This window comes from Balaenoptera ricei, chromosome 17, assembly GCF_028023285.1.
Source record: "Balaenoptera ricei isolate mBalRic1 chromosome 17, mBalRic1.hap2, whole genome shotgun sequence".
In the NCBI taxonomy this organism is placed as follows: domain Eukaryota; kingdom Metazoa; phylum Chordata; class Mammalia; order Artiodactyla; family Balaenopteridae; genus Balaenoptera; species Balaenoptera ricei.
This window is the reverse complement of record NC_082655.1, coordinates 63595958-63623601: the sequence shown is the minus strand read 5'-3', so window position 1 is coordinate 63623601 and position 27644 is coordinate 63595958. Positions and strand designations below refer to the sequence as shown.

Genomic DNA, 27644 nt, shown 5'->3' with positions numbered 1-27644 from the left:
CTCTGAGAGTTTGTAATAAGACACATTCCTCTTACAAGAGTTCATGCTACAACCTAGCAAAGAACTTTAAATTTTTGGAAGAATACTATATTCATTTTGGCATTGTGCAGAGGTAAGCTATTTAGCTCAACAAGTTTATTTTGCATGCATTGCTTTTAAAGTAGCTCACATTTTAATTTTTTTAGAAATGAGATTGGATTATTATAACTTCTTCTTTGTATCTGTTCTATTACTTGGTGTCCATCTATGTCTGGGGGACATTATCAGCACATTCTCTGTTATTACCTGTGATGCATTTTTCCTTTTCACTCTCAAGATGAATTTCAATTCCTAAAGATTTCCCTCTGAAAATAAATATGCAGTAATGCATTCTGTGGCTCAAGCGTTTGGGGTAAATGGCTCACATTCATTTTAGGTTTAGTAGCCATGCTGTTTATTTTTCTCTAGCTATAGGAAGTTCCTCTTAGGGGACTGCCTCATAACACCAAGTAAAATGTATAGAGACCACTACAGGTTGTCTTCTAGGCTTGAGTTCAGCATTTGCTTGGATTTTTTGAAGAAAGTCAAATCAAGCAATGATTTTGTAAATTCGTACCCTCTGGCTCTATTTTTTTTTTTTTTTTGTTTCCTTTCATAGACCCTAACTCTACTTTTCTGCTTTAAGGCAAACTCTGTGGCCTCTCTCTCTCCACCTCTCACAATGATAGCAATCTCTGCCATCAGCAGTGCACTCCTGCTCTCCCTTCTCTGTGAAGCAAGTGCCGCCGTCTTACTCAATTCCACTGACTCATCCCCGCCAACCAATAATTTCACTGATATTGAAGCAGCTCTAAAAGCACAACTAGATTCTGCGGACATCCCCAAAGCCAGGCGGAAGCGCTACATTTCGCAGAATGACATGATCGCCATTCTTGATTATCATAACCAAGTTCGGGGCAAAGTGTTCCCACCAGCAGCAAACATGGAATATATGGTAAGAGAACCTTGTTTTCTTTGAATTCTGGGTGAGGACGCTTTACTTAAATTGTACATTAGGAGAATCTAAAGAATTCATATGTTAAGGGATATGGGGTTTTTTACACTTTTTAACTTAGGGAATGTTCTTAAGTGTCTGGTAAACTTAAGTACTGTTCCATCATATAATTAAAAGGGAGGAAAGGGATCTAATTTTTTTGTGTGAGTTCCATAACCATTAATGAATCAGGTCTTATATAAGAAAGAGGTAAAGAGTGGGGTGTGATGACTGATCACATTTGGAAGGTCCACTTAAAAAAAAAAAAATTCACATGGAACTTTTTCTGTGCTTTGTTTATCTAATAGTCATCTTTATCAGCTAAAATATTTTTTGAAAATAATTTTTTTAAATTATAGGTTTCATGTGCATGAATTATTCTCTGGGTAGGTGTCTCTTCCCTTTCTTGGACAAAGCTCTTCCTGACACTAATCTGTTTGTATTCTCAGAGAACATGCTGACTTTTTCCTCCTTGTGATTTAATGTTTTGTCGTTCAGATAACAGTGAAGTCAACACATTTGCACACTGTTCCAACTTGCCATGAACACATTCTTTGCTCTCTCTTAAAAATAAAAAATAGGCTCTCTGTGTTTAAATCATTTTACTTGGAAAGTTTTCTTAAAAAGTTGGTATTAAAAGGATAGATGTCTTTTTAAAGTTTCTTTGTTTTTGGTTTTGAATTTATACAACTTTATGGTTTAACTTCCAGCACCTTCCAAGAGCACAGCTTGGAGCCTGTTTCAGGCAATGAAGACCACCAGTATGGTATTTCTAAGTTGGGGTGGGTATGGCAGTACCATTAACAACTCTCTGTAAGTGCTGACCTAAAATTTGAGGATTTCTATCAGATTCTAAATTTATCTATTTTATTTAAATAAGCTTTTAAAGTTTGGCTAATTGTAGATAACACTGTCACAAGAAAAATAAAGACTTGCCAAAGTAAGAGTCATGGTTCATAGAAGTACAATTTAGACTCTATGAAAGTGCATTTTTCTAGGATTTTTAAATGAAAGTGGAAAAGAAGATGTCATCAGTCCTGGTGTATGAGGGGCAATATAGTCTCATGATTAAGAATATGGAGTCTGGAATCTAAATGTTTGGGTTCAAACCCCAGTCCTGGAATATAAGCTGAGTGAATTCATTACCTAATTGTGTTTTATTTTCATCATCTCTAATATGAGGATAAAGGTGGTATCTGCCATATGGGGTTGTTATGAGGAATGTATGGAGTTAAGGAGTAGAACAATTAGACCAGAGCCTACAGAACAATAGTGTTCAATAAATGTTAGTTTTTATGGGTTTCTGTGAGCTTATTGTGAAAGTGCCCAGTAAAAACCTGTTCAAGATCTAAAAATAGGAACAATTACTCACATTGAGCAGGTGTTTCTAGAAGGTGATGCCCAGGTATAGAAAGGAGAGGAACAAACATGTTTTCAAACATCATGCATTATGAGAGAAATATGCATACGATTCTATGTGAGCTCAAAAAGGTATGCTATCCAGACTGCAGGTTTAGGGAATACTTCCTGGCGGCAGTCACATAGCTATGCAGACTAAGGTGAGGATCAAGGCAAATGAACCAGCTTTGGAGAGGACTCCATGTGGGGTGAAATCCTAACTCTGCTGCATACTTTGTGGCCTTGTGCAAGTTACTTAATATGCATAAGACTCAACTTCCTTCTCTGTGAAATGGGAACAATAATTTATATGATAACCAATCAATATATAATGCAATTTATTATTTCAATAATATTGATGGAAGAGGGATCATCATGAATAATATGTGGGGTACAACGCAGTAGAAATATATTTTAAAAAGCCACATTTTTCTAGTTATCGTTTTCCCCACTGATCAAGAATTAATTCATTCCACATGCATTTATTAAAGTGTTTCTATGTGCCAAGGACTTGGCTAATTGTTTCCATAGATGATCTCATTTGATAGCTCACAGTCGCCCTGTGAAGTTAAGATTTCGATCCTCAATTTACCAATGAAATCACTTAGACACAGAGAAGTTAATGACTAGGTGAAGGTGGTTTGGATAATGAACAGTATCATTGGAATTAGAATTAAGGTCTGTGTAATTTCAAAACCTATGCTTGTCTTGGGGAGCATCTCTTCATTCGCTAGATCGAGCAAATACTACATTGGGGGAAACTGCTGGAGATGTCAGGACATCTCTGTTTCCTTCTTTGCAATGCCAGCTGAAATCATATAGTTTTCATATTCTATTTGTCATTCCTTTCTTATTATTTGCTTTTCAAATATGGGAGCTACTACATAATGATTTATTTTGTAAGAAACAGGTACAGTGCTTGTTGTATAGTAAATGCTTTATAAATCCTTCTTCACTTAGTAAAGTTAATGAGAAACAGTAGTCAGAATATTAAGCTCTATAAAGTAACATTGTCTCAAATTATCCTGTAAATACTGCATATACTTCATCACACATGTATCTATTCACTTAATATTTATTGAGCATTTACTATATGTTAGGTACTATTCTAAGCACCCATGATAACTTCATGAATAAAATAGACAATCCTTGGCCTCCTGGGTGGGCAATCAGGCAATAAACAAGATAAATAAATTACATAGTATGTTGGAAGGTGATAAGGTTATGAAGAAAAATAAAGCCGGTTGAGGCTGGGACATTTAATAGTGTGGTCAGGGGAGGGCTCCCTGAGATGTCCTGGAGGAAGGTAAGGGAGTAAGCCACACTGATAGATGAGGGAAGACCATTCCAGACGGAGGGAAGAGAGTGGGCAAACTCCCTGAGATGGGGGGAGAGGAACAGATTACTTCAGTTAGAAAAATGTGCTCAATTTAGTGAAATCCTAAGTCTCTGTGAGTAAATTGACCAACTGAAATAATTCATTGGATCCCTCATACAGACTCAGAGAAACTTTGAGAGAAATAAAATCTATCAGGTCAGAGCAGGAATGTCAGTGAGTTTAACCTCCAGGCCAGGTGAAAAATACAGATCTCAGTTGAAGACTGTTACTTTTATTTTAATTTGTTTAACATTGCTTTGGATTGTGAACAATTCGAAAGTGAGTTCAATTCCTAACCTCAAATATGGACCTCAAAACTTAGGACACTTACCTCAGTATGGCTACTAGTCCTGTGTTCAAACTGTCCCCATCAGTGGGTGATATCGCCATGGGAGCCTCATAGAAGATGGTCTTCAGCTCAGGGCTCTTTCTATTTTTTTAAAAAAATAATTTTTATTGGAGTACAGTTGCTTTACAATGTTGTGTTAGCCTCTACTGCACAACAAAATGAATCAGCCATGCACATACAGATAACCCCTCCCTTTTGGACTTCCCTCCCATTTAGGTCACCACAGTGCATTAGGTAGAGTTCCCTGTGTTATACAGTATGTTCCCATCAGTTGTCTATTTTATACATAGTATCAATAAGGTATACGTGTCAATCCCAGTCTCCTAATTCCTCCCACCCCACCCCTTTCCCCCTTGGTATCAGGGCTGTTTCTAATTGCACCAGCCTGATTTGCGATCCCCTTCATTCACAACTTTACTCTCTGAGCCTTTTCCCATGCCATTTCCTCACCTTCTAATGTCTCCTCCTTAACTTATTCCAATATCTATAATCCTACCCTTCAAGCTTTATGTAAGAATGTTGTGTCCTTCATTGATATTTCTTACATTCACAGCCATATTTGATTTCTCCTTCTTTTGAACCACTGTAACCTATTATGTTTATCACACCGCTCTTATTAAAATCAGACTCAATTTATAGTTATTTGTATATTTCTTGCAATCTTCCTAATTTTAAGCTTTCAGGCTGCTCAGTCTATGTTTATTCACCTTTGTATACTATTTTTTTGTGAAATTTCTTGTGTATAGACAGTAATCAACCATTATTTGGTGAATTTGAAATCCCTATGAATTGTTACATGTTTATAACTTGAATCAATTTTGATATTATTATTTATATTTAAAGTTCACTCATCATTTATAATAACATTTTATCCTGTGCACCTAAAATGCAAAAGAAGTTTTTCAAAATTCTAAAAAAAAAAAAGCCGCTTAAAATTAGATGATTTTATCCTCTTTAAGTACTTGGTTATGTTAGTGTATGCTTGAGTAAATTAAGTGGGCACGATTTGAACACTAGAGTGTTGACATTCATATTTTAGTGTATAATATCTTCTTTGGGTATATTGGCCATGATTTTAGTAAAAAACTCGTACTTAGAAGTATTTAACTTTCCAAACACTGTATCCTTTCAAACAATAATAATATAGATAGAGCTTAAGATATGCAAGTCAAACTCTTGGCTTCTGTTCTACAATTAGTTTATTGACAAATTTCCATAGCTCCTTGGACACCAGCTGTTTTTCATTCTTCCTAAGGGCAACTTAAACCATGACTCTAAACCGCAGACCACACTAGTTTCTTAGAATAAGAATCATTCCCTAAAAGAATGAAATTACAAGACTCACACATGGAGTAAAATTTGTAAGATATTTCTTGAATTTAAGGCAATTGAATAAATTAATTTAAAAAAATTTGAAGTCCTTCTGTAAGAGGATGAGATCCAAAGATAACAGAAATCTTTGTATTTAAACTGTAAACAAAACAGGAAAAACAAGCAGGAAAAAAACCCCAACAAAACCTTAGACACATAATTCAGTATAAGACACTGCTGTGTAAGACTGATGTGATAAAAGAGTACAGACCAAAATACCATGGAGAAATCAAAGAAAGAAGAGATAATCTCTAGCTGGCAAAATCATGAAAGGCTGCTTAGAGGAAGGGTATTTGAGATAGATGCTCAGGAAAGGGTAGGATTGGATGTTATAGTAGGTAAAGCAATGAATGAACAAAATCGCCAGGAGGGAAAAAGCATAACACATTAGCCATGTTTTCAAGGATTTTGAGAAAAGATTGAGGATCACTTAATACAAGAGCAATTAGGGAGGCCATGGTTGTTTTAGAGCAGGGTCAGAGGTGCATATGAGAAAGATGGCACTATCAATTGATGGAGTTTAAATTGGCTGTGAAGGTGACCCAAGAGGTGGCAACCACTGAATCAGCAGAGCCATTCTTTTAGTCAAAGGTAAGGAGGAGCTGGACACCTACACCTACCACAGTAACAGGTGTGAACAGTTAATGGAAATAGTTCATGAGAACACATGATAGCCATCTTCATAGATGGTAGAGAATGGTGGAAAGACAGGTAGGGGACAGCGTGAAGATAATGATAGATATGAACTGAACAACTTAAAACTGAAAAAAAAATGTGTAATGTAATTTCAAGAAGGCAAAATAGCTATATTGATAATATGGCCTATTTCATTTGTTTGGTGCCTGCAAATATTATTTGCAGAGCTAAGGGAATAAGTCTCCTATACTTTTCTGGAAAAGAGAAAAATACTAGTTACCAAGTCACAGCAGGTAGTAAAGTTACAGAAAGCATGACTCAAATGAATGAATGGAGAATAGATTAATCTGTCTTCAGAAATAGCCAATAAAGTATTTGCCTACAGTAATTTATGTCTTGAGAATAAGGAAAAATTTGGATTTTGTTTATTTGGGCTTTGTGTGTAAGAGAATGTAGATAATGTAAAAGACTTTTTTTTTTTTTTTATTCATAGTTGACAAAACACTTGTGATGTCTATCCTTATCGTTTTTTTAAATGAAACCATATACAGTACCAGATGGCACATTTCCTCTCATTTGGGAAGGATAACTCAATTTTCTTCTTATAAACATGAGAAATTTGATGTGTCTAACCTAAATTTTTTCAATGAATGCTTTTATGACCACTAGAAAGCCTCCTGAGAACACTGCCAGCCAGCAGGGAACTGAGAAAGATTGCTGACAGGAAGGCATTTCTCCAGCACATTTGGAACTCCACATTCCTGTTCTCCTACATGTAGAACCTTTTAAGTGTCTTGGCTTCAAATGGAGACTGGGCACATTTTGTATGAATTTTCTGCCAAGGTGCATGTTGCATAGTATTACTTACTTAGTATTGCTTATATATGAATGTTTAGCTCTCCACTTATGGAGCCAGCTGAAGGTAAGGACATTTTGTTTGTGATTGTTTTGAGTACAGGCCAGCTGAAGGTAAGGACATTTTGTTTGTGATTGTTTTGAGTACAGGCCAGCTGAAGGTAAGGACATTTTGTTTGTGATTGTTTTGAGTACAGGCTCTAAGATGTGCAAATGTAAAAACATTAACATGATGTGATTCAGAACCTCACCATTAGTTGGTAGAAGGAAGAGCTTTGAATCACACATAGGCTACATATATATCGACCGTATTTCCTAGTATTCAACACTGCTTTTTTGGTGGCAAATAATATTTGACCATATGCAATGGTATAGAAAATTTTATTATATTCCTGCTGACTATTTATAGAACCTAGCATCATATCTATCCCACAGAGAACACTCAGTAAAAATCTGTGGAACAACTGAATGAAGTCTTTTAACCTTTGCTGGGCATTCCATGTAAAGAACACGTGGCTATGGTGCTCAGGTGGGCGGGGTCACTCAATATTCAATCACTCATTCCACAGTATTTATTCATGTGCCTGGTATTGTGCTGAGGGATTCAGCAGGGAGCAAAAAGACATTTCTTGATAGGAAGTACTGTGAATGGATGAGTAAGTGGGCAAAGCAGTGAGCTGTGTGCTACAGTAGAATAAATACAGGTGCTTTGGGATCACATGGGGCATATCTGGCCCAGACTTGGACTGGGGGTAGAGACGCAGGGAAGGCTTCCAAAAGGAAACGATTTCAAATATTAAATATGAAAAATAAATAAAAGTCATACAGGCAGGAGTTGGAAAGAGGGAGTATGTGGTAGGTGGGGAAGGGTGTTCTGGGAAGGTGCATGGTACCTTGAAGGCATAGGTGAAATTCAGTGTGGCTTGGATGTAGAGGATAAAAGAAAAAGTGATGTTTGATGAGGCTGGGAAGGCAAGCAGAAGCTTGTTTGAGTTTTATTCTAAGATTAAGGGAAGTGGTTGAAGGTTTTCAGTTGTGTAATTAATTTGCCTTCAGAAAGGTCATTCTGGCTACAGGCTGAGAAAGGGATTGGAGACAAGCAGAAGTAATGGCACAGTCAAGAGACTGTTATAAGAGCCTGGGCGAGAGATAATTGAAGCCTCAATGACATTTAAGCTCATAGGGATGTGACAAAATGAATTTGGGGATCAAATCAGTAGGAGTAAGTGATTTATGTGAGGATGTATATGATGGAGAAGCCAAGGAAGATGCCTCCATTTTTGACTAGGACAATTGGGTTTCCCTGAGTTGGAGAACACAAAATAAAGGGCAGGTTTCTGGTAGTCATTAAGTAGCGGAAGGTTTATCATCCAGGGTACACATCTACAGAGGTTGAAAAAAGTAGCTAGTGTGTGGGAGGGAACATTCTTTCAATACAAAGAATTTTGGTTGGGAATATGCTTTGGTAATCAGAATGGACCACTTTACATAATGGGATAGGGTAGTGTCATGGAGACAGCATGGATGCATGATTTTATGTCTGGGAAACTACTCAAGAGTTTTGCAAGAAAGTTTCATTTATCTCTTAAAATTTTTTTTTTTTTTTTTTTTTAGAATCAGTGCTGAGACTTAAATCAACATGACTCCAAATCTATTTCAGGGGCCTAGATAGCACCAGGTCCACCTAGTCTTCTGACACACTCAGGATAAGGTTTTTCTGGAAACTAATCAAAGGACTTCAGAAAAATCGAAGTTGACTAGTCTGGCTGGTCTGGTGTCCTGAATTTAGTATATCTGAAAACCATTGAATAGTCAGTCAATGGCCATTAAATGGTTATGAACTTGAGATGTTTAATTGTCTATGAGAATTTCTGAAGAATGGCATGGGAAGAAGGCAGGGAAGATAAAGACTAACAGCTTAAAATATTCAAGAGAAATGGTTGGCATAAGATACATCATGGACTGAGGTTTGGAGGGGTATGATTTGAATGCTTCCAGTCTACGTTACCCATAGAGTCTAAATTCAGGTACCAAGCATTTTTTTGACACAAATATGGAAGAATGCCCCCAAAGTTGTGTGTTTAGACTAAACTTCATGACTCTTAAAATTTCACATCACATACTCCAAACTGAAACAGTCCAGGAATGTTGCTTAAGGGCACAATACTTTTTTACCCTACAAAGTGCATCAAATTCACATTTCATAATTTCATTAAATATGAACATTCTACCAAATCTGTCTCTGCATTCCAGTGAGATCATGTTTTCAGCAAGCAGTAGGTAGGCGGAAAGGCATTTGAATTCTTCTAAGTGGGCAACAGCAAGGTATGGGGTTTGCATGTGTCTCACAAAATAGTTTAACAATCAAGAAGTCAGTTTTTAGCTGATTGTAACACTGAGTTGGTGAAAAAAATTAACCACACATGAAAATGTCTTCCTGGCATATAACTACAGTATTAAATGATAGCTGGTGGGTATTAATTTCCCGGGAAAGGAGAACTGTTGCTAGAATCCATCAACAAATGGTCTTAAAATTTATAGATAAAACATATGTTAAAGAGGGATTTAAGGAGGGGAATTAATAGGTTTTAAGACCTCTGAAATGTTCTCTAATTTTTATCTTCCACTGTCTGATGTTATGTTGCCCAGAAGCAAGGTCCTCGTTATCTATACACAGTTCTGTTTCTGATTAGTTTGTTGCTTCAGGGTTTGTCTGTTTTCACTTTATCTGATTGCCTGCCAAGTTGAGATTAAAGCTTGATGTGTCTCAAACTTCAGGCTGCCAGATAAGGTGATCAAAAGTGCACCTCTCATTACCTCTCACTTTAGGCATCTTTCTAGTTCGCAGACACCACCACTCTTCCGGTGCCTGATCTTCCAATAATAATAGCGTTTACCATTCTGTACACCCTGCCCTGCTAGAGCTGTGCTAAATTCTCTTCAATCACTATCTTGCCTAACTTTCACAACAGTCTCGTGAGATGGGGACAATTTTCCTCATTTAGAGACAGGAAATTTGAAGTTTGGAGAGCGTAAGTAGCTACCCCCAGGTCCCAGAGCAAGTAAATCAAAATGAGAAAGCAGTTCTGTATGACAACAAAGCCCATGCTTTGAAAGACTGTACAATACAAACTCCCTTCCATGAGTTCATCTTCTGCTCTTGAGCCCACTCCACATGCATTTTTATCAGAGGACATCGCTGAATATTAGAAAGTATTTCTTCATATGGAATCAAATCTTGCTTCCTGTACTCTTTCTAACCTTGGCAACCACATAGGAAAACTCTGTATTATGATAGTGTTTCAAGTCTTTGAAGCCTGTGAGCATCTATGCCTTAATCCTTTGTCCCCCAGTCACCCAGCTCTTTCTAAGCCTCCAGCCCTTTTGTGTGAAATACCTGTACACACCACCTCTTGCAACCAGAGTATGGCCAGCGTAAGGAAGGTGGCACAAAGATATTTGCTTTCTGAAAATCTTGGAAAAGGTAAGAAGTTGTGCCATTAAGGGAATGGAAAATCAAGTCCCTCCCCGCCCCCCATGCTACCTCTTACATTACACATACACACAGGAATGGTGCCAGTTAGATCATCTTGGGATCTGCAAGCAGTGTGGGTCTGAGTAAGGAATGCCTTTCACCAGGCTCTTGTCCTTGTTTGGGTTCCAACATGTGTATGCTGTTCTGACAGTGAGGTGCCTGGAATTGACGTGACCCAGCCAGCACAGAGTAGCGATGACAAATGATTCTCCATTTGTTCTACTTCTGTGGACACATCTTACATTGGGTTGGCAGATAGGTAGCGTGTGCTCCTGTTGAGTCATATCAAATTCTCATGAACTAAGTGGCTTGTAGATCAAATGTGTGTTCTAAATACGATGCAATGTTATTATGGAAAAGGATTGCCTTACTTTAAATTTTTTTTTCCCCCCCCAAATTTTGGATTCTCAGAAAGTTATGTACATGTTACTTCTTATATCTCAGTTAATAAAGCCATTTAGAGTTCCCTTGATTTCTGAATAAGGACCATGAATCTCTTCTGTTCTCTCTATTCATATTCATGTCACCACGGACTACATGTTCCCTTCTAGAATTGTCACTCTCAGAATGAATGATGTTGTCTTATTTACACAGCAACATACAGGACAGTTGCTTTAACTCTCTCACCTGTAATTCTGTCTTCCACAAATGCACAGAGCAAACCCTCACAGCGCTTAGCAGCCAGTGTCTGTGACAGCCCAGACATTTTCCTGATGGAATGCTATTTTTAATTTTTATCAAATCTTGGATCAACAGTATACCAGAGCTGAGAGGAAGGATACTGATGTAAGTGCTTATAAATGAAAACTAACTTCCAGAAATGCCCCCTTCTTCCTAAACCTCTTCTGTGGTGTGAGTATGGGGGGGTGGTGAGTAGGGGTGGGAGAGGAGAGGGGAGGCCCCAAGTCCTCGGCAATCAGAATGACACTCCACCAAATAAGCTTTAGACAATTATTTCTTACCAGAAGAGCACAGAACCACTTTGTAAGCACACATTCAAGGTCTCCAACTCTGAAATTTTGCTTCACTAGGTCCAGTTCCCTTGGAGATCCTGCAATGATTTTCCAGGTGAGAACTCTATAATGTGCTTTAAGAATATTTTATATCATGATTCAGGACACAATACTGAGCTGAGGAAGATATTTTTTGGCTCAAGTATCCATTTATTTATCAAGATACTATATACTGAAAGAATTAATATGTTAAACTAAAAGAAGAATTATTCCAGTGATAATTTCTATATTATCACAAAATTTCACTTGCATATTCACTCAGCATTCGTTTCAGAAGACATCCTGTGGTTACTGTGGGTGAGCTACAGATGTCTGCATTGTGGAACAACACTTAATTGGGAATTTACATGATTGACTAAGGACAATTCTAAAGAAGAAAACATTTAAGTAGCACATTTTTTTGGAAGTGGCTTTATAAAACATGTTACATACATTATATATGGATAATGGATAATGTATTACATACTAATTAATTTATATACATTTGCCATAATTTATTTACAATTATTCACTTATTTATTTGGTAGTGCGTTAATTGCCTGTCTCTTTCCTAAACTGTAAAGCAGAGTCCGTGTCAGTCTTGCTGACTGTTGAATTCCCAGTACCCAATACTGCGCAGCCCTCCCAATAAGTAGTCAATTACTAGCTGCCTAGATTAACGAATTATCTAGGATTCTATTGGTTGATCTGGAAATTTGCATTTCTTGCATTTTCCGTTGTTGATAACAAAACAGCAGTCCCCATCTGGTAAGTTCGGTGTAAGGAGATTTGGGGCCAGGACAGTTCCAGAGTCACTCTTTCTTGCCACCATCCTTGTGTATTAAGATCACACATGTACATAAGTGTGATGGTGACAATGATACCTCCCATCAGAGTTCATAAACTGTAGGCCCATCAACCATTCCAATTAGTAGTCATGTTTAATTTGCTCTGCAAGTGTTGAACTGTAGAGAATTTTACATTTAAAAGGCTATTTGGCAACATGTAGAAGTGGATACATTTCATATATACATCAGGATTCCTAGATTATCCTGAAAAGTTTTAAGGTTTAGAGACATTGTGCCCACTTCCTACTTGTCAGCAATTGGTTAAAAAGGAATAGCCTCTTTGGGTGGGGTAAAATTCACTCATTTCCAAGTCTCTCTCTGTCTCTCTCTCTCTCTCTCTCTTTCATATAACTGTCCAGATGTCAAGCAGCAGTTGCATTTTGTCATCTTACACCCAATACTCATTTTCATTACTAGACCAACCCCCAACCCAATCAGTTGAGTTTGATTATATTTAAATAGCACTTTGGTATTTTCAAAGCACTTGACTGAGGTATAGATTGAGCCGTGCATACATTAAAGCACTGAAAACTTTTTTCTTTTATTTCCTAATCACCAATCCTGTTTAAATAATCTTACTTCAAATTCTGAATATTTTTCTTTTATCCATGCCTTCCTTAATTTATATATTAAGGCTTTATATATATGAAACACTCCCTCAGCTAGGAGTCTTTTTCAATAATCCAGATAACAAATGATGGTGGCTTCACTCAAGGTGGTGGTAATAATGGTGATGATCAGTGGCTATATTCTGGATAGACAAGATTTTGATGGCAGGATCAACAAGATTTGCTGATAGAGCGTATAAAGATTATTAAGCAAAGAAAGAGTAAAGATGGCTATGGACTTTTTGGCCTGAGCAACTGCAAAAGCAATTGGTAAACTTTTTCTGTAAAGGACCAGATGGTAAATATGTTTAGCTTTGCAGACCTTGTGGTCCGTGCTGCCACTGTAACACAGAAAACAGCTATAGATAACATATAAGTAGGCAATGGGATAGATTTGGTTACCCCTGAACCAGAAGAAAAAGGGTAACGCCATCCACTGATGGGAGGAAGACTGTAAGAGTAGCTGGTTAGAGGGTAGGGAGTGGCGGTAGGGTTGTGAATACTGGAACTCAATTTTACTCTTGTTAAGTAGAGGTTTAAAGTGGATAGATGGATAAATCAGTCTGGAATTCAGTGGAGAGATCTATAGATATAATTTGGAAGAATACCACCAGCTTATAAATAGTATTTCAATGTATGAGGCTGGATGTGATTACCTAGGCAGTGAATTGATGAAACAGAAGAGAGAGAGAGGGAGGGAGAGAGAGACAGACAGACAGACAGACAGAGAGACAGACAGACAGACAGAGAGACAGACAGAGACATGGCTTGAGCCCTGGGCACCCTCCAGCATGCACAGGTTAGGGAGATGAGGAAGAAGCAGCAAACATATGGAGAAAAACAAGGCAGCAGCCAGAGAAAAACAAGGCAAGGGTGGGGTCATGAAACCAAGGGATGGAAGTGGGTCCAGGAGGAGCAAGTGGTCAGGCATTCTAAAAGCTGCTGATAGAACAAATAACATGGTGACCAGGAAATGACTATTTATGATATTGATGTGAGCAATTGGGGTAGAGTGGAGGTAGCGGGAGGAACCTGCCTGGGGTGGGCTCAAGAGTAGAAGAAGAAAAACTGAAAATTCTCTGTTAAGACAACACTCGAGAAATTTCATTGTAAAAGGGAGAAGAGGAATGGTGCATTGGCAGACGAAGCTGAATAGGGGTCAAGAGAAGTCCTTTTGTGTTTGTTTTTAAGAATTTTATGCTGCTGGCAATGATCCAGTTCAGAATTCCTCTAAAAAAGTACACTTTTACATCTTCTTTTTATAGAAATTTACCTTTCCCACCTACATGAAAGGTAGCACTCATCTTACCTGAGGAAAGTCTTCATTATTTTTGTTTAAACGTTTAAAAAATGCTTAGGACCCCACGTTGATACTTTGTGATATAATGTGGTCCCATATTTATGGTCATTTTTGAGGCTTGCGGGAGTTTTTTTAAAATCAAATTCCTTAACTAGTTCTCTTTTAAAGTATAATCGGTTTAATATCATTTAATTAATCTAATTAGTGCCCCCAATTTCCCAGGGGAAATCCTTTTCTCTTCCTGTGCTGCACCCCACCCCCTCCAGTCTTACCAAGGCCCATTCTTCCCTCCTGTCTGGTTTAACACTGGGTCATATATTCAGCTCTCAGTTTCCTTTATTGGCACTTCACAAGCATTTCCACCGAAAGGGAATAAACCCCACTTTCAAAACAAAACCACAACGATGCCCATGAAGTGTTTTTAAAAGCTTCTGGCAGCCCTCAGGGAAAATAATTTTGTCATCACTTAATATCTTTTTAATGGCTCTTTCTCACTTCTATAAGTCAGCACTGCTTTCCCAGTCTAACCCAGAAAAAGAACAAAGAGCCCCAGCTGAGTTATTTTTAAAAGCCAAAAACTTGTCTATCTAAACTGCCTTCACTTTTTATCTAAATATATGAGAAATGACCACATGTCAGTCCAAGAAAATAAGTGTCTATACGACATGCCATACTGTTTCCAATGCCATTGCTATCATAGTATCCATGACAATAACCAATTTAGAAATGTGTCTTCAAAAACTCAGTGTGATAGTTTTGTTTTTTAGTATTTTATGTCTTTGAAGATGGTTTCCATGTGCAGAACAGATTTTCTAAGAGGTCATTTTCAAATTTAATATTTCTTGTTCTCCTCTAATTTAGCTTCATTTACATATATTTTTGTTCTATTCAGAAATCTAGCAAGTTTTGACAATCACATTTGTTTAATGTTTGTTACTACTTACAAACCTAATTAATTTAAATTTTAAGCTGCATTTATAGATTTAACATATTTGACCTTTAGTACTTCAATTGGCTTATTGAAAATAATTTCCATATATTTAAATGTCTTAAAAGCCTAAGCAATACAGTGACTCTTAAGTTCTAAATTTTGCAATACTGTTTAAAAATTGTAACAAGATTTTCTTAAAATTTTTAACTTAAAACCACAAATATAAATAATTATTGATATATTTTATGTTGAAATTACAAGGCTAACCTATTGCTTTAATAACCTGTTGCCATATTCTCTGAACCACTATAAATATTAATAATATCAAATATGTACAGGTTCGTTACCTAGAAATATTTATCCTTTTTAACACCTTATATTTAGTTCTTTCAAACACTTCTACATTTAATTCTTATGTTTAGAATTAAAAGATGTTACCCACTTGAAAAAAAACAGTATGTCATATCAAACAATGTTGGGGATATAGTCTCAAGTAATTTTCAGGGTTGCCTTTCAGTTGGTCTACATTTCTTTTTTTTTTTTTTTTTAAACATCTTTATTGAAGTATAATTGCTTCACAATGGTGTGTTAGTTTCTGTTTTATAACAAAGTGAGTCAGCTACACATATACACACGTTCCCATATCTCCTCCCTCCCACATACATTTCTTATTGTCCAGAGATAGTGACTGGGGTTTAAGAAGGGAGTTTCGGATGTCCTGGTGCCCACTGTGTTGTGGGTAACAAAACTTAAGGAAATGGCTGATAAAACAACCTCTTCTTTGGGCTGGATCATATCACTCTCTAATTCTTCAACTTATGGAAGTCAGTGATTCTCTCCCATGCTGAGGCATTCTTTGACTCAGTTTTGTATTTCTTTGGCTTAACCTCTGAAGACCTCTGGACTTGAGGAGGGTCTGTGTTCTTTTCATGTCCCTCCTATCTCTTGGAGCCACACTCTTCTAGCCATGGAAATGACATGAGTTTGAATTCTGGATGTTTCTCATGGCTTAATCAGACTATGTGGTTTCCACAGAGAAGGTGCTACGTTTATTTATAAGCAGAGTAGTTCATGGTAAACGTTTTAGTCCAGAGCTAAATCAATCAGTTGACAAGCTGACCAACTAAATGGCTCATAACAGCAAAGAATGGAAGAAAAACATGTGGAGCGATAGGGCACATATAGAGGCTCATACATGCTCTGACACCGTTTTAAGCCATCTTTACTTTGTGAGTTATTTAATCATAAAATCTAACTTCTACTAGCTCCTGTAAATGTTTTTTTGTCTCCATGCATAATTTTCTTAATTTTTGCCTAATTTTTAGAAGGCATGATAAGATTTTAAGTGTTCACAACTCAGTTATCTGTGTAAGTATTTTATCCATTTCGAGGGACAAGCGCTAGAAATACAGAATTCGAGGCTATTAGCTGCATAAAAGCTGAATAAATATAAGGTGTTTAGCTTTTCTAACAAATGATAATAATATGTTGCGTATTTGCTAGTCATTCCATAGAATGTTAAGTAAGTACACACCTGTGGCCTTTTTTCTTTTGCTGTATTTGTGGGGTGTGATACTAAAATTATTTCAAATAAATATCACAGATGTTCAGCAAAAGTCAGCAGATAGATTATCCATTAAGCATCCAGAAATGTATGTATTAGTCAAATGCTTAGGTGATTACAACTTCATTCCCTAAATTTGTATAAGTTGTTAGAATTCTTTCACATGGTTAAACTGGCAACATTCATCGCCATTTAGAGCTTCTGGATAAGAAAGAAGCTATCCTTATTTGCTGTTTTCAGCCCTGAAAGACCTCTCATCGTATTAATAGATTTAAATATCACTGTGGATTAAAGGGATACATCACTCACCTATATTCTCCTGGGAGTTGTACCAATGGAGAAAGACAGAGACAGCAAATACAGTAGATATACAATTCCTAAATTTCAGAGCTGGATCTTCCCCTCTTTACAGGATGGGTGTGAGTCCTGCCTGGGGACAAACAGGCAAGAAAGAGCACAGGACTTTCTGACTTCCTCTGCAGTGGGCATCAGAGAGACAGTTGGTATGTCTCCCATGGGAAGGCAAAATGATCCCACTCTCTGTGTGGGACCTGGCCAGTGCTGCCAGGGTCTCCAGCATCTTCTTTCAGGGACAGGCAGAAATCTCTCCCATCAGTTTCCTAAAAGCAAACATGGAGAGATGAAAAAAAGTGGTCATCTCTCCTCCCTCACAACTATCATCTCAAAAATTTTAATTATGATATCTGCACATAGAAACACCTAAAAATGTAGGCATCAGTAATGCTAAATACATGGTATTCCTATCAAAATCCTTTATAATAATTTTTAAATGGGCTCATGTAAGATATTTTTCAGGCATGAACTCTTTGGTTTATCTCTTTGACATACACAATACGTTTTAAGTATATGAGTAAGCATATAGAATTATATATGCTAAATTACTTTAAATTTGTTAACTGCCTTAAATATTTTAAATTATTTTGTGAAGAATCTAGGTTTCCTCTCTCTGTGGTATGGAAAAGGTTAGAACTGAATATAACAGATCTTCCTGATTCTGATGCTGGAGTTACTCAGGTATACTAAATCATGAAATGCTGAAGAGGAAAGGGACCCTAGAGATGAGTTAACTGGGAGACAGAATAATTGACATGTCCTCAGTCGCAGATGATCTTAGCAGTAGGCTTAGGGTTAGAATACAAGATATTTTATTTTCTTTTTCAGTATTATTTGTGCCATGCAGTGCTGATATTTCGGAACAAGACTATAAGAAAGACTGTTTTTAGAAAGATTATATAAAAACACAGAAAAGCCGTGTTTTTAGCAGTTATTGTTCTGAGTGCACACCACTTCAATATGTTAATAATATTTACATGTACTTTTTTCCCAAAGTGACTACAATTAGCTCAGAGACATAATTTGTTGATGCTATTCCATCTAAAATTCATTTGTGATCTAATGGTAATATTTTGCATTTTGGTGAACTGAAATCCATGTTTTGTTAAAAATATCAGAAGAATAAATACTAGATGAATCCATTATTAGCCAAACAAAATGTTTTTAAAAGTAAATTTCAGTTCTAGAATACTATGATTTTCATTGTAAATTTATTTTGTGTCACTGATATTTCTGCACAGAATTTTTACAAACAAAAGGAGAGGTTTGAAGTAATAATTCATAAAACATATCAAATGATTATTTTACAGAGCTAAGTGTGAAAGCATAATACAAAATATTTTTTAATAACTGTAAAAAAGCATGATATCAATTCAAAGGAGAAAACAAGTATATAAAGAGACACTATTAAAATATTATAGAATGAGTATTTTCCATTTATATACTGTATTTAGCACTGATTACTTACTTATTAAAAGGGTATTATACAATGTTTTGCCACATTTAATTAATCCACAAAATGGGCAGATTATATTCTGGATAATTAAGGAAAGCGTATTTTGCTATAGCTTTTTGAATGATCTTTCTTTTTACACAGACAGTGGAGATGTGGCCACTGCCACCATAGAATTACTCCAGATCCTTTCTTGATAATTCTGATTTCATGTAATTTTGTGAGTGAATTTATTTTAATGTAATTCTAGATAGATTTATGTTAAGATGACTTTGTTTTTCTAATTTAAGACAACTTCTAAGTAACTAAGAAATCTTTTTTCAGGGTGGGTGCCGTGGCCTCCTAGGGTAAAAGTGTTTCTGAAGGGTTCATCAGTTTTTTCTCCTATTTTATTTCAAAGTGACTAAATTAACTTCCTTTCACTTAAATACATTGTTACATTAAATAAATCTATGTTTCCAGCTCATAACAATTAAAATGTAAGTTCTAATATTATTACTACTATCAAATATTCAAATGATATAAAACATCATTTATATCATATTATAATTTAATATAGTTTGACCTTTAAAAGTTGGAATAAATGCAAATCAAAACCACAGTGAGACATCATCTCACACCTGTTAGAATGGCTATTGTCAAAAAGTCAAGAAATAACAAGTGTTGGTGAGGATGTGGAGAAAAGGGAACCTTGGGCACTGTTGGTGGGAATGTAAATTGGTGCAGCCACTATGGAAAACAGTATAGAGGGCCCTCAAAAAAATTAAAATAGAACTACCATATGATATAGCAATTCCACTTCTGGGTATTAGTCTGGAAACTAAAATACTAACTCAAAAAGATACCTTCACCCCAATGTTCATAGCAGCACGATTTACAATAGCCAAGATATGGAAGCAGCCTAATTGTCTGTCAACAAATAAGTAGATAAATGGAATATTATTCAGCCATAATAAACAAGGAAATCTTGCCATTTGTGACAACATGGATGGAACTTAAGGGCATTATGGTAAGTGAAATAAGTCAGAAAGAGACAAATAACTTATGATCTCACATATATGTGGAATCTAAAACAACAACAACAAAAACAATACTGAACTCATAGATCTAGAGAGCAGATAGGTGGCTGCCAGAGGTTGGGGGGTGGGGTGTGTGAAATATGTGAAGGTGGTTAAAAGGTACAAACTTTCAGTTATAAAATAAATCCTGAGGATGTAATATACAGCATGGTGACTATAGTTAATAATACTGTATTGTATATTTGAATGCTGCTAAGAGAATAGATCTTAAAAGTTCTCTTCACAAGAAAAGAAATTTGTAACTGTGTGTGGTGATGGATGTCAACTAGACTTATTGTGGTGATCATTTCACGTTATATATGTACATAAAAATCATTAAGTTGTACACCTGAAACTCATAATGTTATATAGCAATTATAGCTCAATAAAAAAGTTAGACTATAATATAAGACATTGTTAATTTTGGTACATTGATTTGAATAAATTTGATCTCATTAATTTTTAAGATATATCAATAGCATGGCTCCTTTTTGCTGTGAATAAACTCTAGGGAAATCAATTGACTTTGGTGGATTCAAACTTCAGTGGTCAGTATGAGTTATCTCCAAGTTACATCTAGATACGATATTTTTGTTAACCTATCCTTTACCAAAATTGATGTCTGGACTTTAGGTCTAGATGGCCCTGTAGAAACAATAAAGATTTTTGAGGAATAACAATATTTCACTGTAGAACTCTGAATAACAATGGTCTAAATTTGCTTTCTTCTAATCAGGAAGCAGAATTAAAGAACTTTAGGAAATAGTAGTGCCATTTCTTTTCTCTTTTTGTTTGCTACTAGCAAACCCAGTAAAGCTGAAGGTTTTTTTCCCTTTCACAGGTCTGGGATGAAAATCTTGCAAAATCTGCAGAGGCTTGGGCAGCTACTTGCATTTGGGACCATGGACCTTCTTACTTATTGAGATTTTTGGGTCAAAATCTATCTGTACGAACTGGAAGGTAGGAAGTAGTTTCACTGGTACTGTTTATCCACACAACTTTATTGCTTATGGACTCCAAGGTTAGTGACACCAATTTCAAGTAATATCTGTAAGAGGGCTCACTATGTGTCAGGCACTGATGCTTGGCCTATGACTGTTTTAGATGTCTTCAAGGATTATTTAATTTTTTTAAAAGGGCCTAAAAAAAACAGTTTTCCCTTTCACCCTTGGAGCACCCTCCCTTAGCCTGTATTCTACACTTATCTCACAGAATCTTTGAAAGGATCAGGCTGTATCCTGTATCCTATCTCTTCTACCTCAGAAAAATCCCTTGATGGTGGCAGAAGCCATTATTGTGTATGCAACCTTCCCACGTTTGCATATACCTGTATCTGTGTTCGTTGTACAAATTCAGTATATTTACACATATATGTATATATACATAGACACATGTATGTATATGCAAGTATATGCAAGTATATGCAACAATGGATAAAGCTGTTCCCAGTAATAGGATAATTTTTCTACCACTGTGGAATGTCATCATCCAATATTCCAAAGACTCATTCTCTTCCATATAGGGTAGGAAAATCAGGTGTACAATCATTAAATTAAAATGATTCAAGTTTAAGGGGAAAAAAAAATCCACACTGAGTCTAGTATCACAGCTTCTTTTGTATATCTAATTCTTAATTGTATATAAGATTCTGATGCAAGAAATTTTTGACATTGGTAAAACAAGATAAAGATGATAATTCCTGAAAGATCTGCATTTCTCTTTTTGAAACAACCAGACACATACTTAGACAAATACAGAATTACTTGCTCCACTCCTGGGCATTTTCATGCTTGGCTCTACTTGGAGGAATAGGGGATTCTACTAGGTGATGATGGTAATTGTGAGGGGTGGGTATGCTCTTGATTTACCATGAATAATCTGCAAAAGAACCAATTAACTTATAATTTAATGTGAGTCCACTATATATTGCCACTACTGTACTCTAAGTTCTCATTGTGTTTCTTGATATCTAGATATCGCTCTATTCTCCAGTTGGTCAAGCCATGGTATGATGAAGTGAAAGATTATGCTTTTCCATATCCCCAGGATTGCAATCCCAGATGTCCTATGAGATGTTTTGGCCCCATGTGCACACATTATACACAGGTTATTTTAACTGTTTTGTTCATTTTTGATTCATACTTTTAAAAAATGCTCTTACTATTTTGGTGAACATGAATTTTCTTAGCTCCAACTTCAATAACAGTATATCGATTTACTTTCTCAGATGGTTTGGGCCACTTCCAATCGAATAGGATGTGCAATTCATACTTGTCAAAACATGAATGTTTGGGGAGCTGTATGGCGCAGTGCAGTTTATTTGGTATGCAACTATGCCCCAAAGTAAGTATCCAGTTGGATTCTACTTCTTGGAATCTTTAATGATGTTAAATATCTTCAGTCTGATAGATATTTTTAACAAGTAAATAATATGAGTAAGACTTAACTAACAAGCACTAATCCTCAAATCTTCCATCTTCTTGTATATCTGAAAAGTTATAAGCTGAAAGGTTTCTTTTCACAAGGATTCTCGATTAAAATTGCAGGCAAGGCTATTTGTGATTTGGAGAGTCACTAAATTCTCCTTACCATCTTTCTTTAGACATGGTAATTATAAAATAAACATGCTTCTAGGCTTTTGATAGCTATATAAAAGGCATCAGGAAAGAATCTTCTAGGGAATTTATCAACACCACAATATTCTCATCAATCAGTACTAGAATGTTGGCTTAGCTTTTTCACTAGGAAAGCAAAACAAGCCCTTCTTCTTTCTTTTAAGAGTAAAATTAAAATCACAGTTTACTTTTTCCATAGATGGTTAAGAAGGCATTCAGAATCAAAAAGGAAAATTTAAATGCTATGACTTCTTTTTAATGAAAGCTTTGCCATGATTTAAATTTCAGTATAAAAAATATTCAGTAATTTCTTCTTATGGCATACATAAAAAGGTATTGTGAAAATTGATCAAAGATTATAAAATAGGCTCATATTTATGAACATTCTTTATAATATGAGGATAAATAAGCATTTGTTAACATCTGATAAAATGCCTTTTTGATAACAATGACTCTTTGGATAAAATGTTCCAGTATTTATACATGAGTCTGTTCCCATTTGGAATAAATACTAAAATGTACAAAGGATTTATGACACTCCTGGTGTCTTCCAAAGTAAGTCCCAAACAAAGATTTTCTCCAGCTTTGCCAGTATGGGGAGGGAATGAGAAAATGTTTCACAAATAACTGCATTACTCATTTATATGGTAGTATGCCAGTGGCAGTGTTTTTGCAAAGTTAGAAAAATAGCAATTTTCCCGATGGTCCCTTCTCCACAGTTATTAGAATAGTAAGATTTGGAAAGTAAAATGTGGCGGCATTATGATAAGCATTAAAACTGCATTTGTTTGATATTTTCAGTTTTATACTGTATATTTTCCTATTAAGACTTTAACCCTTCTTTCTGACATAAATAGGCCAAGTAGTACTCAAATAGTGAAAGAGTTTTTTTATTACATTCATTTAACTATTCTGTTTTTGGCCAATGATTGGAATTTTGTAGTATTATTGATGAGATGTCTGATTGTTTTATAAGTCTAAGAGTTTAAGATATTGTGTTAGTATGCTATATTTGCTGTAATAGAGAACCATTCTTTTGAAACCTAGGCAATGAAGAAAGTTTTAAAATCCTGACTGATAGTTGATATGTTTCTTCCAATCCCAATATGAAGTCATCTCAAGTATAACTGTTTTTCAGGGGCAAAATAAAACAGAGAAGGAAAGGGGTTGAGGGGGGGAGACAGAGACAGAGACAGAGAGAGAAAGAGAGAGAGAGAAATGAGAGAATGAGAATGAATTGAATTAGATGAAACAGTAAAAATTAGAAGGAAGAATAATATAAGTTTATCAACTGACTGATCTACTACTGAATACAATTATCCTCCATTCGTGTAAAAGTTTGTAATATAATATATAATAATTTTTATATAATAAAATTGTATTTCTAAGTTAACATTGCCAAAAATATGTGCTGTGTAATTTCTAAAAGCTATGTAAAATAAGTTGAAAAATATGAAATTAAAATACCACAGGCTGGGTTCATATATTTTTATAGGTTTGGGTAAAGATATAGAGGGAAATAAGATTATGAATATAGAATGGGAGAGATTAGGATAAAGGAGTGAGCTGCACTCTTGATGAATGGACCTCCTTGAATGTTCATAAGCTAACATGTAACATTACCAAAATTATGCTTGAGGAAGCGTCTCTGGAAGGCAGAGTGTAGAATAAGCTAGATAGAGGTGGGCAGCCTTGGAATCTCATCTCATTTTGTAATATGAATAATCAGCATATTTTTCATTTTACAGACAAATTTTCCTTTACAGATATTTTATACATAAAAATGTGACCTTTCAACTGACTGAATAAGGATATTTTCATGTCTGGTAGATGCACTGTATGAGTCACCTGCTTGGTCTTATTTAGGTCTTAAAGATGAGACCCACTTGTTTCATATTTTAGCCTTTACACTGTTGTCTTATCTTCAACCCTGACTTTTTACTATCTACAACCAAATTTTCTCCTGACCATTCAATTTCCTTCACATCACTGGCTGTATTGCTGTCTCTTAGTACTGTAGTTACTAATCACCATGTTACTGAGAATACGTTCATTGCCTCCTTCCTCGCAGCTAAAAGAGTTTAATAACATAAGGCATTGTGGCTGTTTTTAACTACCCTAAATGGTGAATTTGGTGTATCACTATAATCATGGCCATAATGACAGATGAAGAAAAATATTGATAACACATAATAATTCAGTTAAATAGGTTCAGCATTATAAAAAAACTAATAGTATTACTAAAAGTTATAACTATGAGTTTACATATGGGAAAATGTTTTGGAATCACCTTTAATGGCTGCTTCTGTGAGCCATTATTCTCTCACTGAGTTTTCCGTATCTCATTTTATGAATACTGAGACTCTAAACTATTTTTTCAACTTGAGAAAGAAATCCTTTGAACACTTAAAACCTATTTTTTATGCTTGTAACAACTTCTTGCTCATTTCACCGTTTCAAAGCGTCCCAGAATTACATGTATATATTTTTATATATATAATGAACATGTGTATATCTATATCTGTATATACTTTACTATCTTTATAATAACATTAGCATGAGTTTTTTTAAGAAGTAAGTTTAAGTGGACACAGCCCATGTGCTCCAGAAGGCTGCTGCAGGAACCAGGCACCTGTGGTGAGTGGATAGAGCATCAAGCCTGGTGTCAGATGACTAATAATGTCACCATGCATTGTAGTGCCTCACTTCTTATCTGTAAATTAACACAATATTAATTTACTCGGAAAGAAAACATTTTAAAAGTAAGATATACAGAACAAGTTACTGTAGAAATAAGAAATGGTTATAACTTTTAGTGCTTTTTTAAAATGACAGACTTCTAAAAATATCCTCACATGTCAACACGTGATCATGTGCATAAGGACAATCAGATTTTAAAGAATAGGCAAGTAGCACTAATGCTCTCTTCTTTTTTTTCGAGGGGCAACTGGATTGGAGAAGCACCATATAAAGTAGGGGTACCATGTTCAGCTTGCCCTCCCAGTTACGGGGGGTCTTGTACTGACAATCTTTGTTTTGCAGGAGTAACGTCAAACTACCTATACTGGTTTAAATAAGCTTGTCTTTTCCTCCAGGAAATATAATGGTTTCTGGGAATCATAGGCATATATATATATTGAGTTTTGCACATATTATACATATTTTATCATAATCCTCTTTTCCTTTTATTATTCATTGTATAAATTAGTGTTTGTCTATAATGTTTGTTTAATCCTTGGAGGTAAACAAAGCATCCATTTCTGTTTTCTGACCTCTAAGCCTAAATTAAAATATTGTGTATGTAGTATTGACACAGTTGATGCATCCAATTCCAAAACTTGTTTTCCAAAGGAATTATGTTCTTAAGGAATACAATATATATTTGGCCTATAATGTATGTGTGTGTATATACACACACATAGATGATATAACACATAGAAAGTAACATGATTTTGTAGTTAACTTGAGGGAAATTTTTTAAAATCCTATTCTAAAATGTACGTGAGGTGGTGGGACATCTTCAGCACCCACTTCTATAATGCCCCAAAAGTGATAATTTGCAAAATAACACTCAGTAATATCTGGACATAATAATTTAATTAAGCAACCACAGATTTCATTCCGGAGATATTTTATCTTACTTGGGTTCCCCAAAAGATACTCTTGATTTATGTAAGGTTCAAATCATGCCTTTTGCTTAATCTCTTTTATTGAATCCTGTGTTGAGTGGTTACGATGGGCAAGGCACTCTGATAGTTATGTTCTGATCATGCAAAGATAATATGATATGATTCCTGACTTCAAGAAGCTCACAAAAATATTCAAGAAATAATGCCACCTAATTATATTGCTGTAAAATTATTACTTTTTTAACAGATTTATTTTTCATGTAATTTTGAGGAAGTGAGTGCAACAACATTCACATGTAGTTGGAATAGGTGATAGGCCACACTGTGTAATATGTAAGGCTTCTGATTAGCATGAAAATGTAGCTATAGCGTCTGGAAGTAAATGAGGCAGGGAAAAATTAACAACTGCCTAGGGATTCCTGGGTGAGAGTAAATAGTTGTGATTTTGGAAGGTAGAAAGCAAGACCTAAGTAAACTGAGAAGGTCCAAGAGAAGTAAGATTCAGGACACAGGTATGAAAAGTCACAGAAATAGGGTTACTGCACACACACACACACACACACACACACACACAAACACACACACACAAACAGGTGGAGAGCTTCTGAAGGGCATAAACTGAAGGTCTAGTGTAACTTGAAGCCTTTCAGCAGGAGGTGAGGGATGTCAGAAATAAACATTGTAGGTGTCAAGGACACCTCCAGCTCTCCATTGCTTTGCCCATCCTTACTTGGTGAGAATCAATCTAATCACCATGGTCCTTGAGCATCATGTGCAAGTTCCCATGTGCACACCACAGACAGTTATGATTTTGTTAAAGGGGCCTCTTCAGATGACTTTCTAAGGATTAATTACTAAATTTTTTTCCTATATCTAAGTAGAAGAATAATTTTCATTTCTCCATTAAGTTTGGTGGAAATCAAAGTCACTATGAAAATTCCACTCATGTGACTTTGAAAATGCTTATTTCCAAGTCAGGGAATCACTTTCAGAGAGGAGAATTCAACACATGGGTCAAGACACTTAACACATTACATTTCAAGTGTGCATGCATTTGCGTGCATGTGTGCGTTTGTGTATGGTTCAGGTTATGCAATGCCTCAACAGAATCACAGAATAAGTAAACACGGTTAGTTCCAGAGTACAAATAACAGAAGAAAACTACTTGTTTAAAATTCCCTACACATTTGCAATTTCTTAGGGTAGATGCACTGAAAGATGACAGATAGTTAATTAGATCCAATGGGGGAAACATCCACCGTCTGAAGTTCAGGTTTACATGATGACAAACAATTGGCCTGATTCCTTTTACAAACTGAATCTGACCAAATGTTTTCATATCATACTACTTTGCTTTTGTGGGAACATATAGAGACTTTATTAAAACTAAATATTTTTGGAGACTAAAATGAAAAATAGAAATAACAGTAAGAATCAGGCCCCAAATCAACTTCTAGCTAACATATATATAGGCAGTTGAAGAGAAACCTCATTAGTGGGATATTCATTTGATTTTATCTAGAAAATATTTCCTTCCTTGAGTTTGCTAAACTAGTTCTACAGAAGTATTAAAAGTACTATTAAACCAAAAAAGGTTACTATCAGTTCCAGTTCTGTTGCTGGTTTACTTGTGTAGCTTGGTTTCTCAAGTCTCAAAAAGTATAATGATATTTTGTCATGTGAAGGTAAAATTACCATATTAACAGAAATGCATGAATATTAAAATTATCATTAATGTTGTGAAATTTTATTTGAGAT

The 27644-nt window shown here is 35.6% G+C and overlaps 1 protein-coding gene across 1 annotated transcript; it reads left to right on the top strand.

The window, feature by feature from the left end:
• PI15 (peptidase inhibitor 15) lies at nucleotides 1-27644 on the top strand. Its single transcript, XM_059902039.1, has 6 exons — nucleotides 1-112; nucleotides 665-973; nucleotides 20484-20602; nucleotides 21616-21748; nucleotides 21870-21985; nucleotides 25199-27644. The coding sequence occupies exons 2-6, from the start codon at nucleotides 701-703 to the stop codon at nucleotides 25332-25334; spliced, it is 777 nt and encodes a 258-aa protein (XP_059758022.1). The 5' UTR covers nucleotides 1-112; nucleotides 665-700; the 3' UTR covers nucleotides 25335-27644.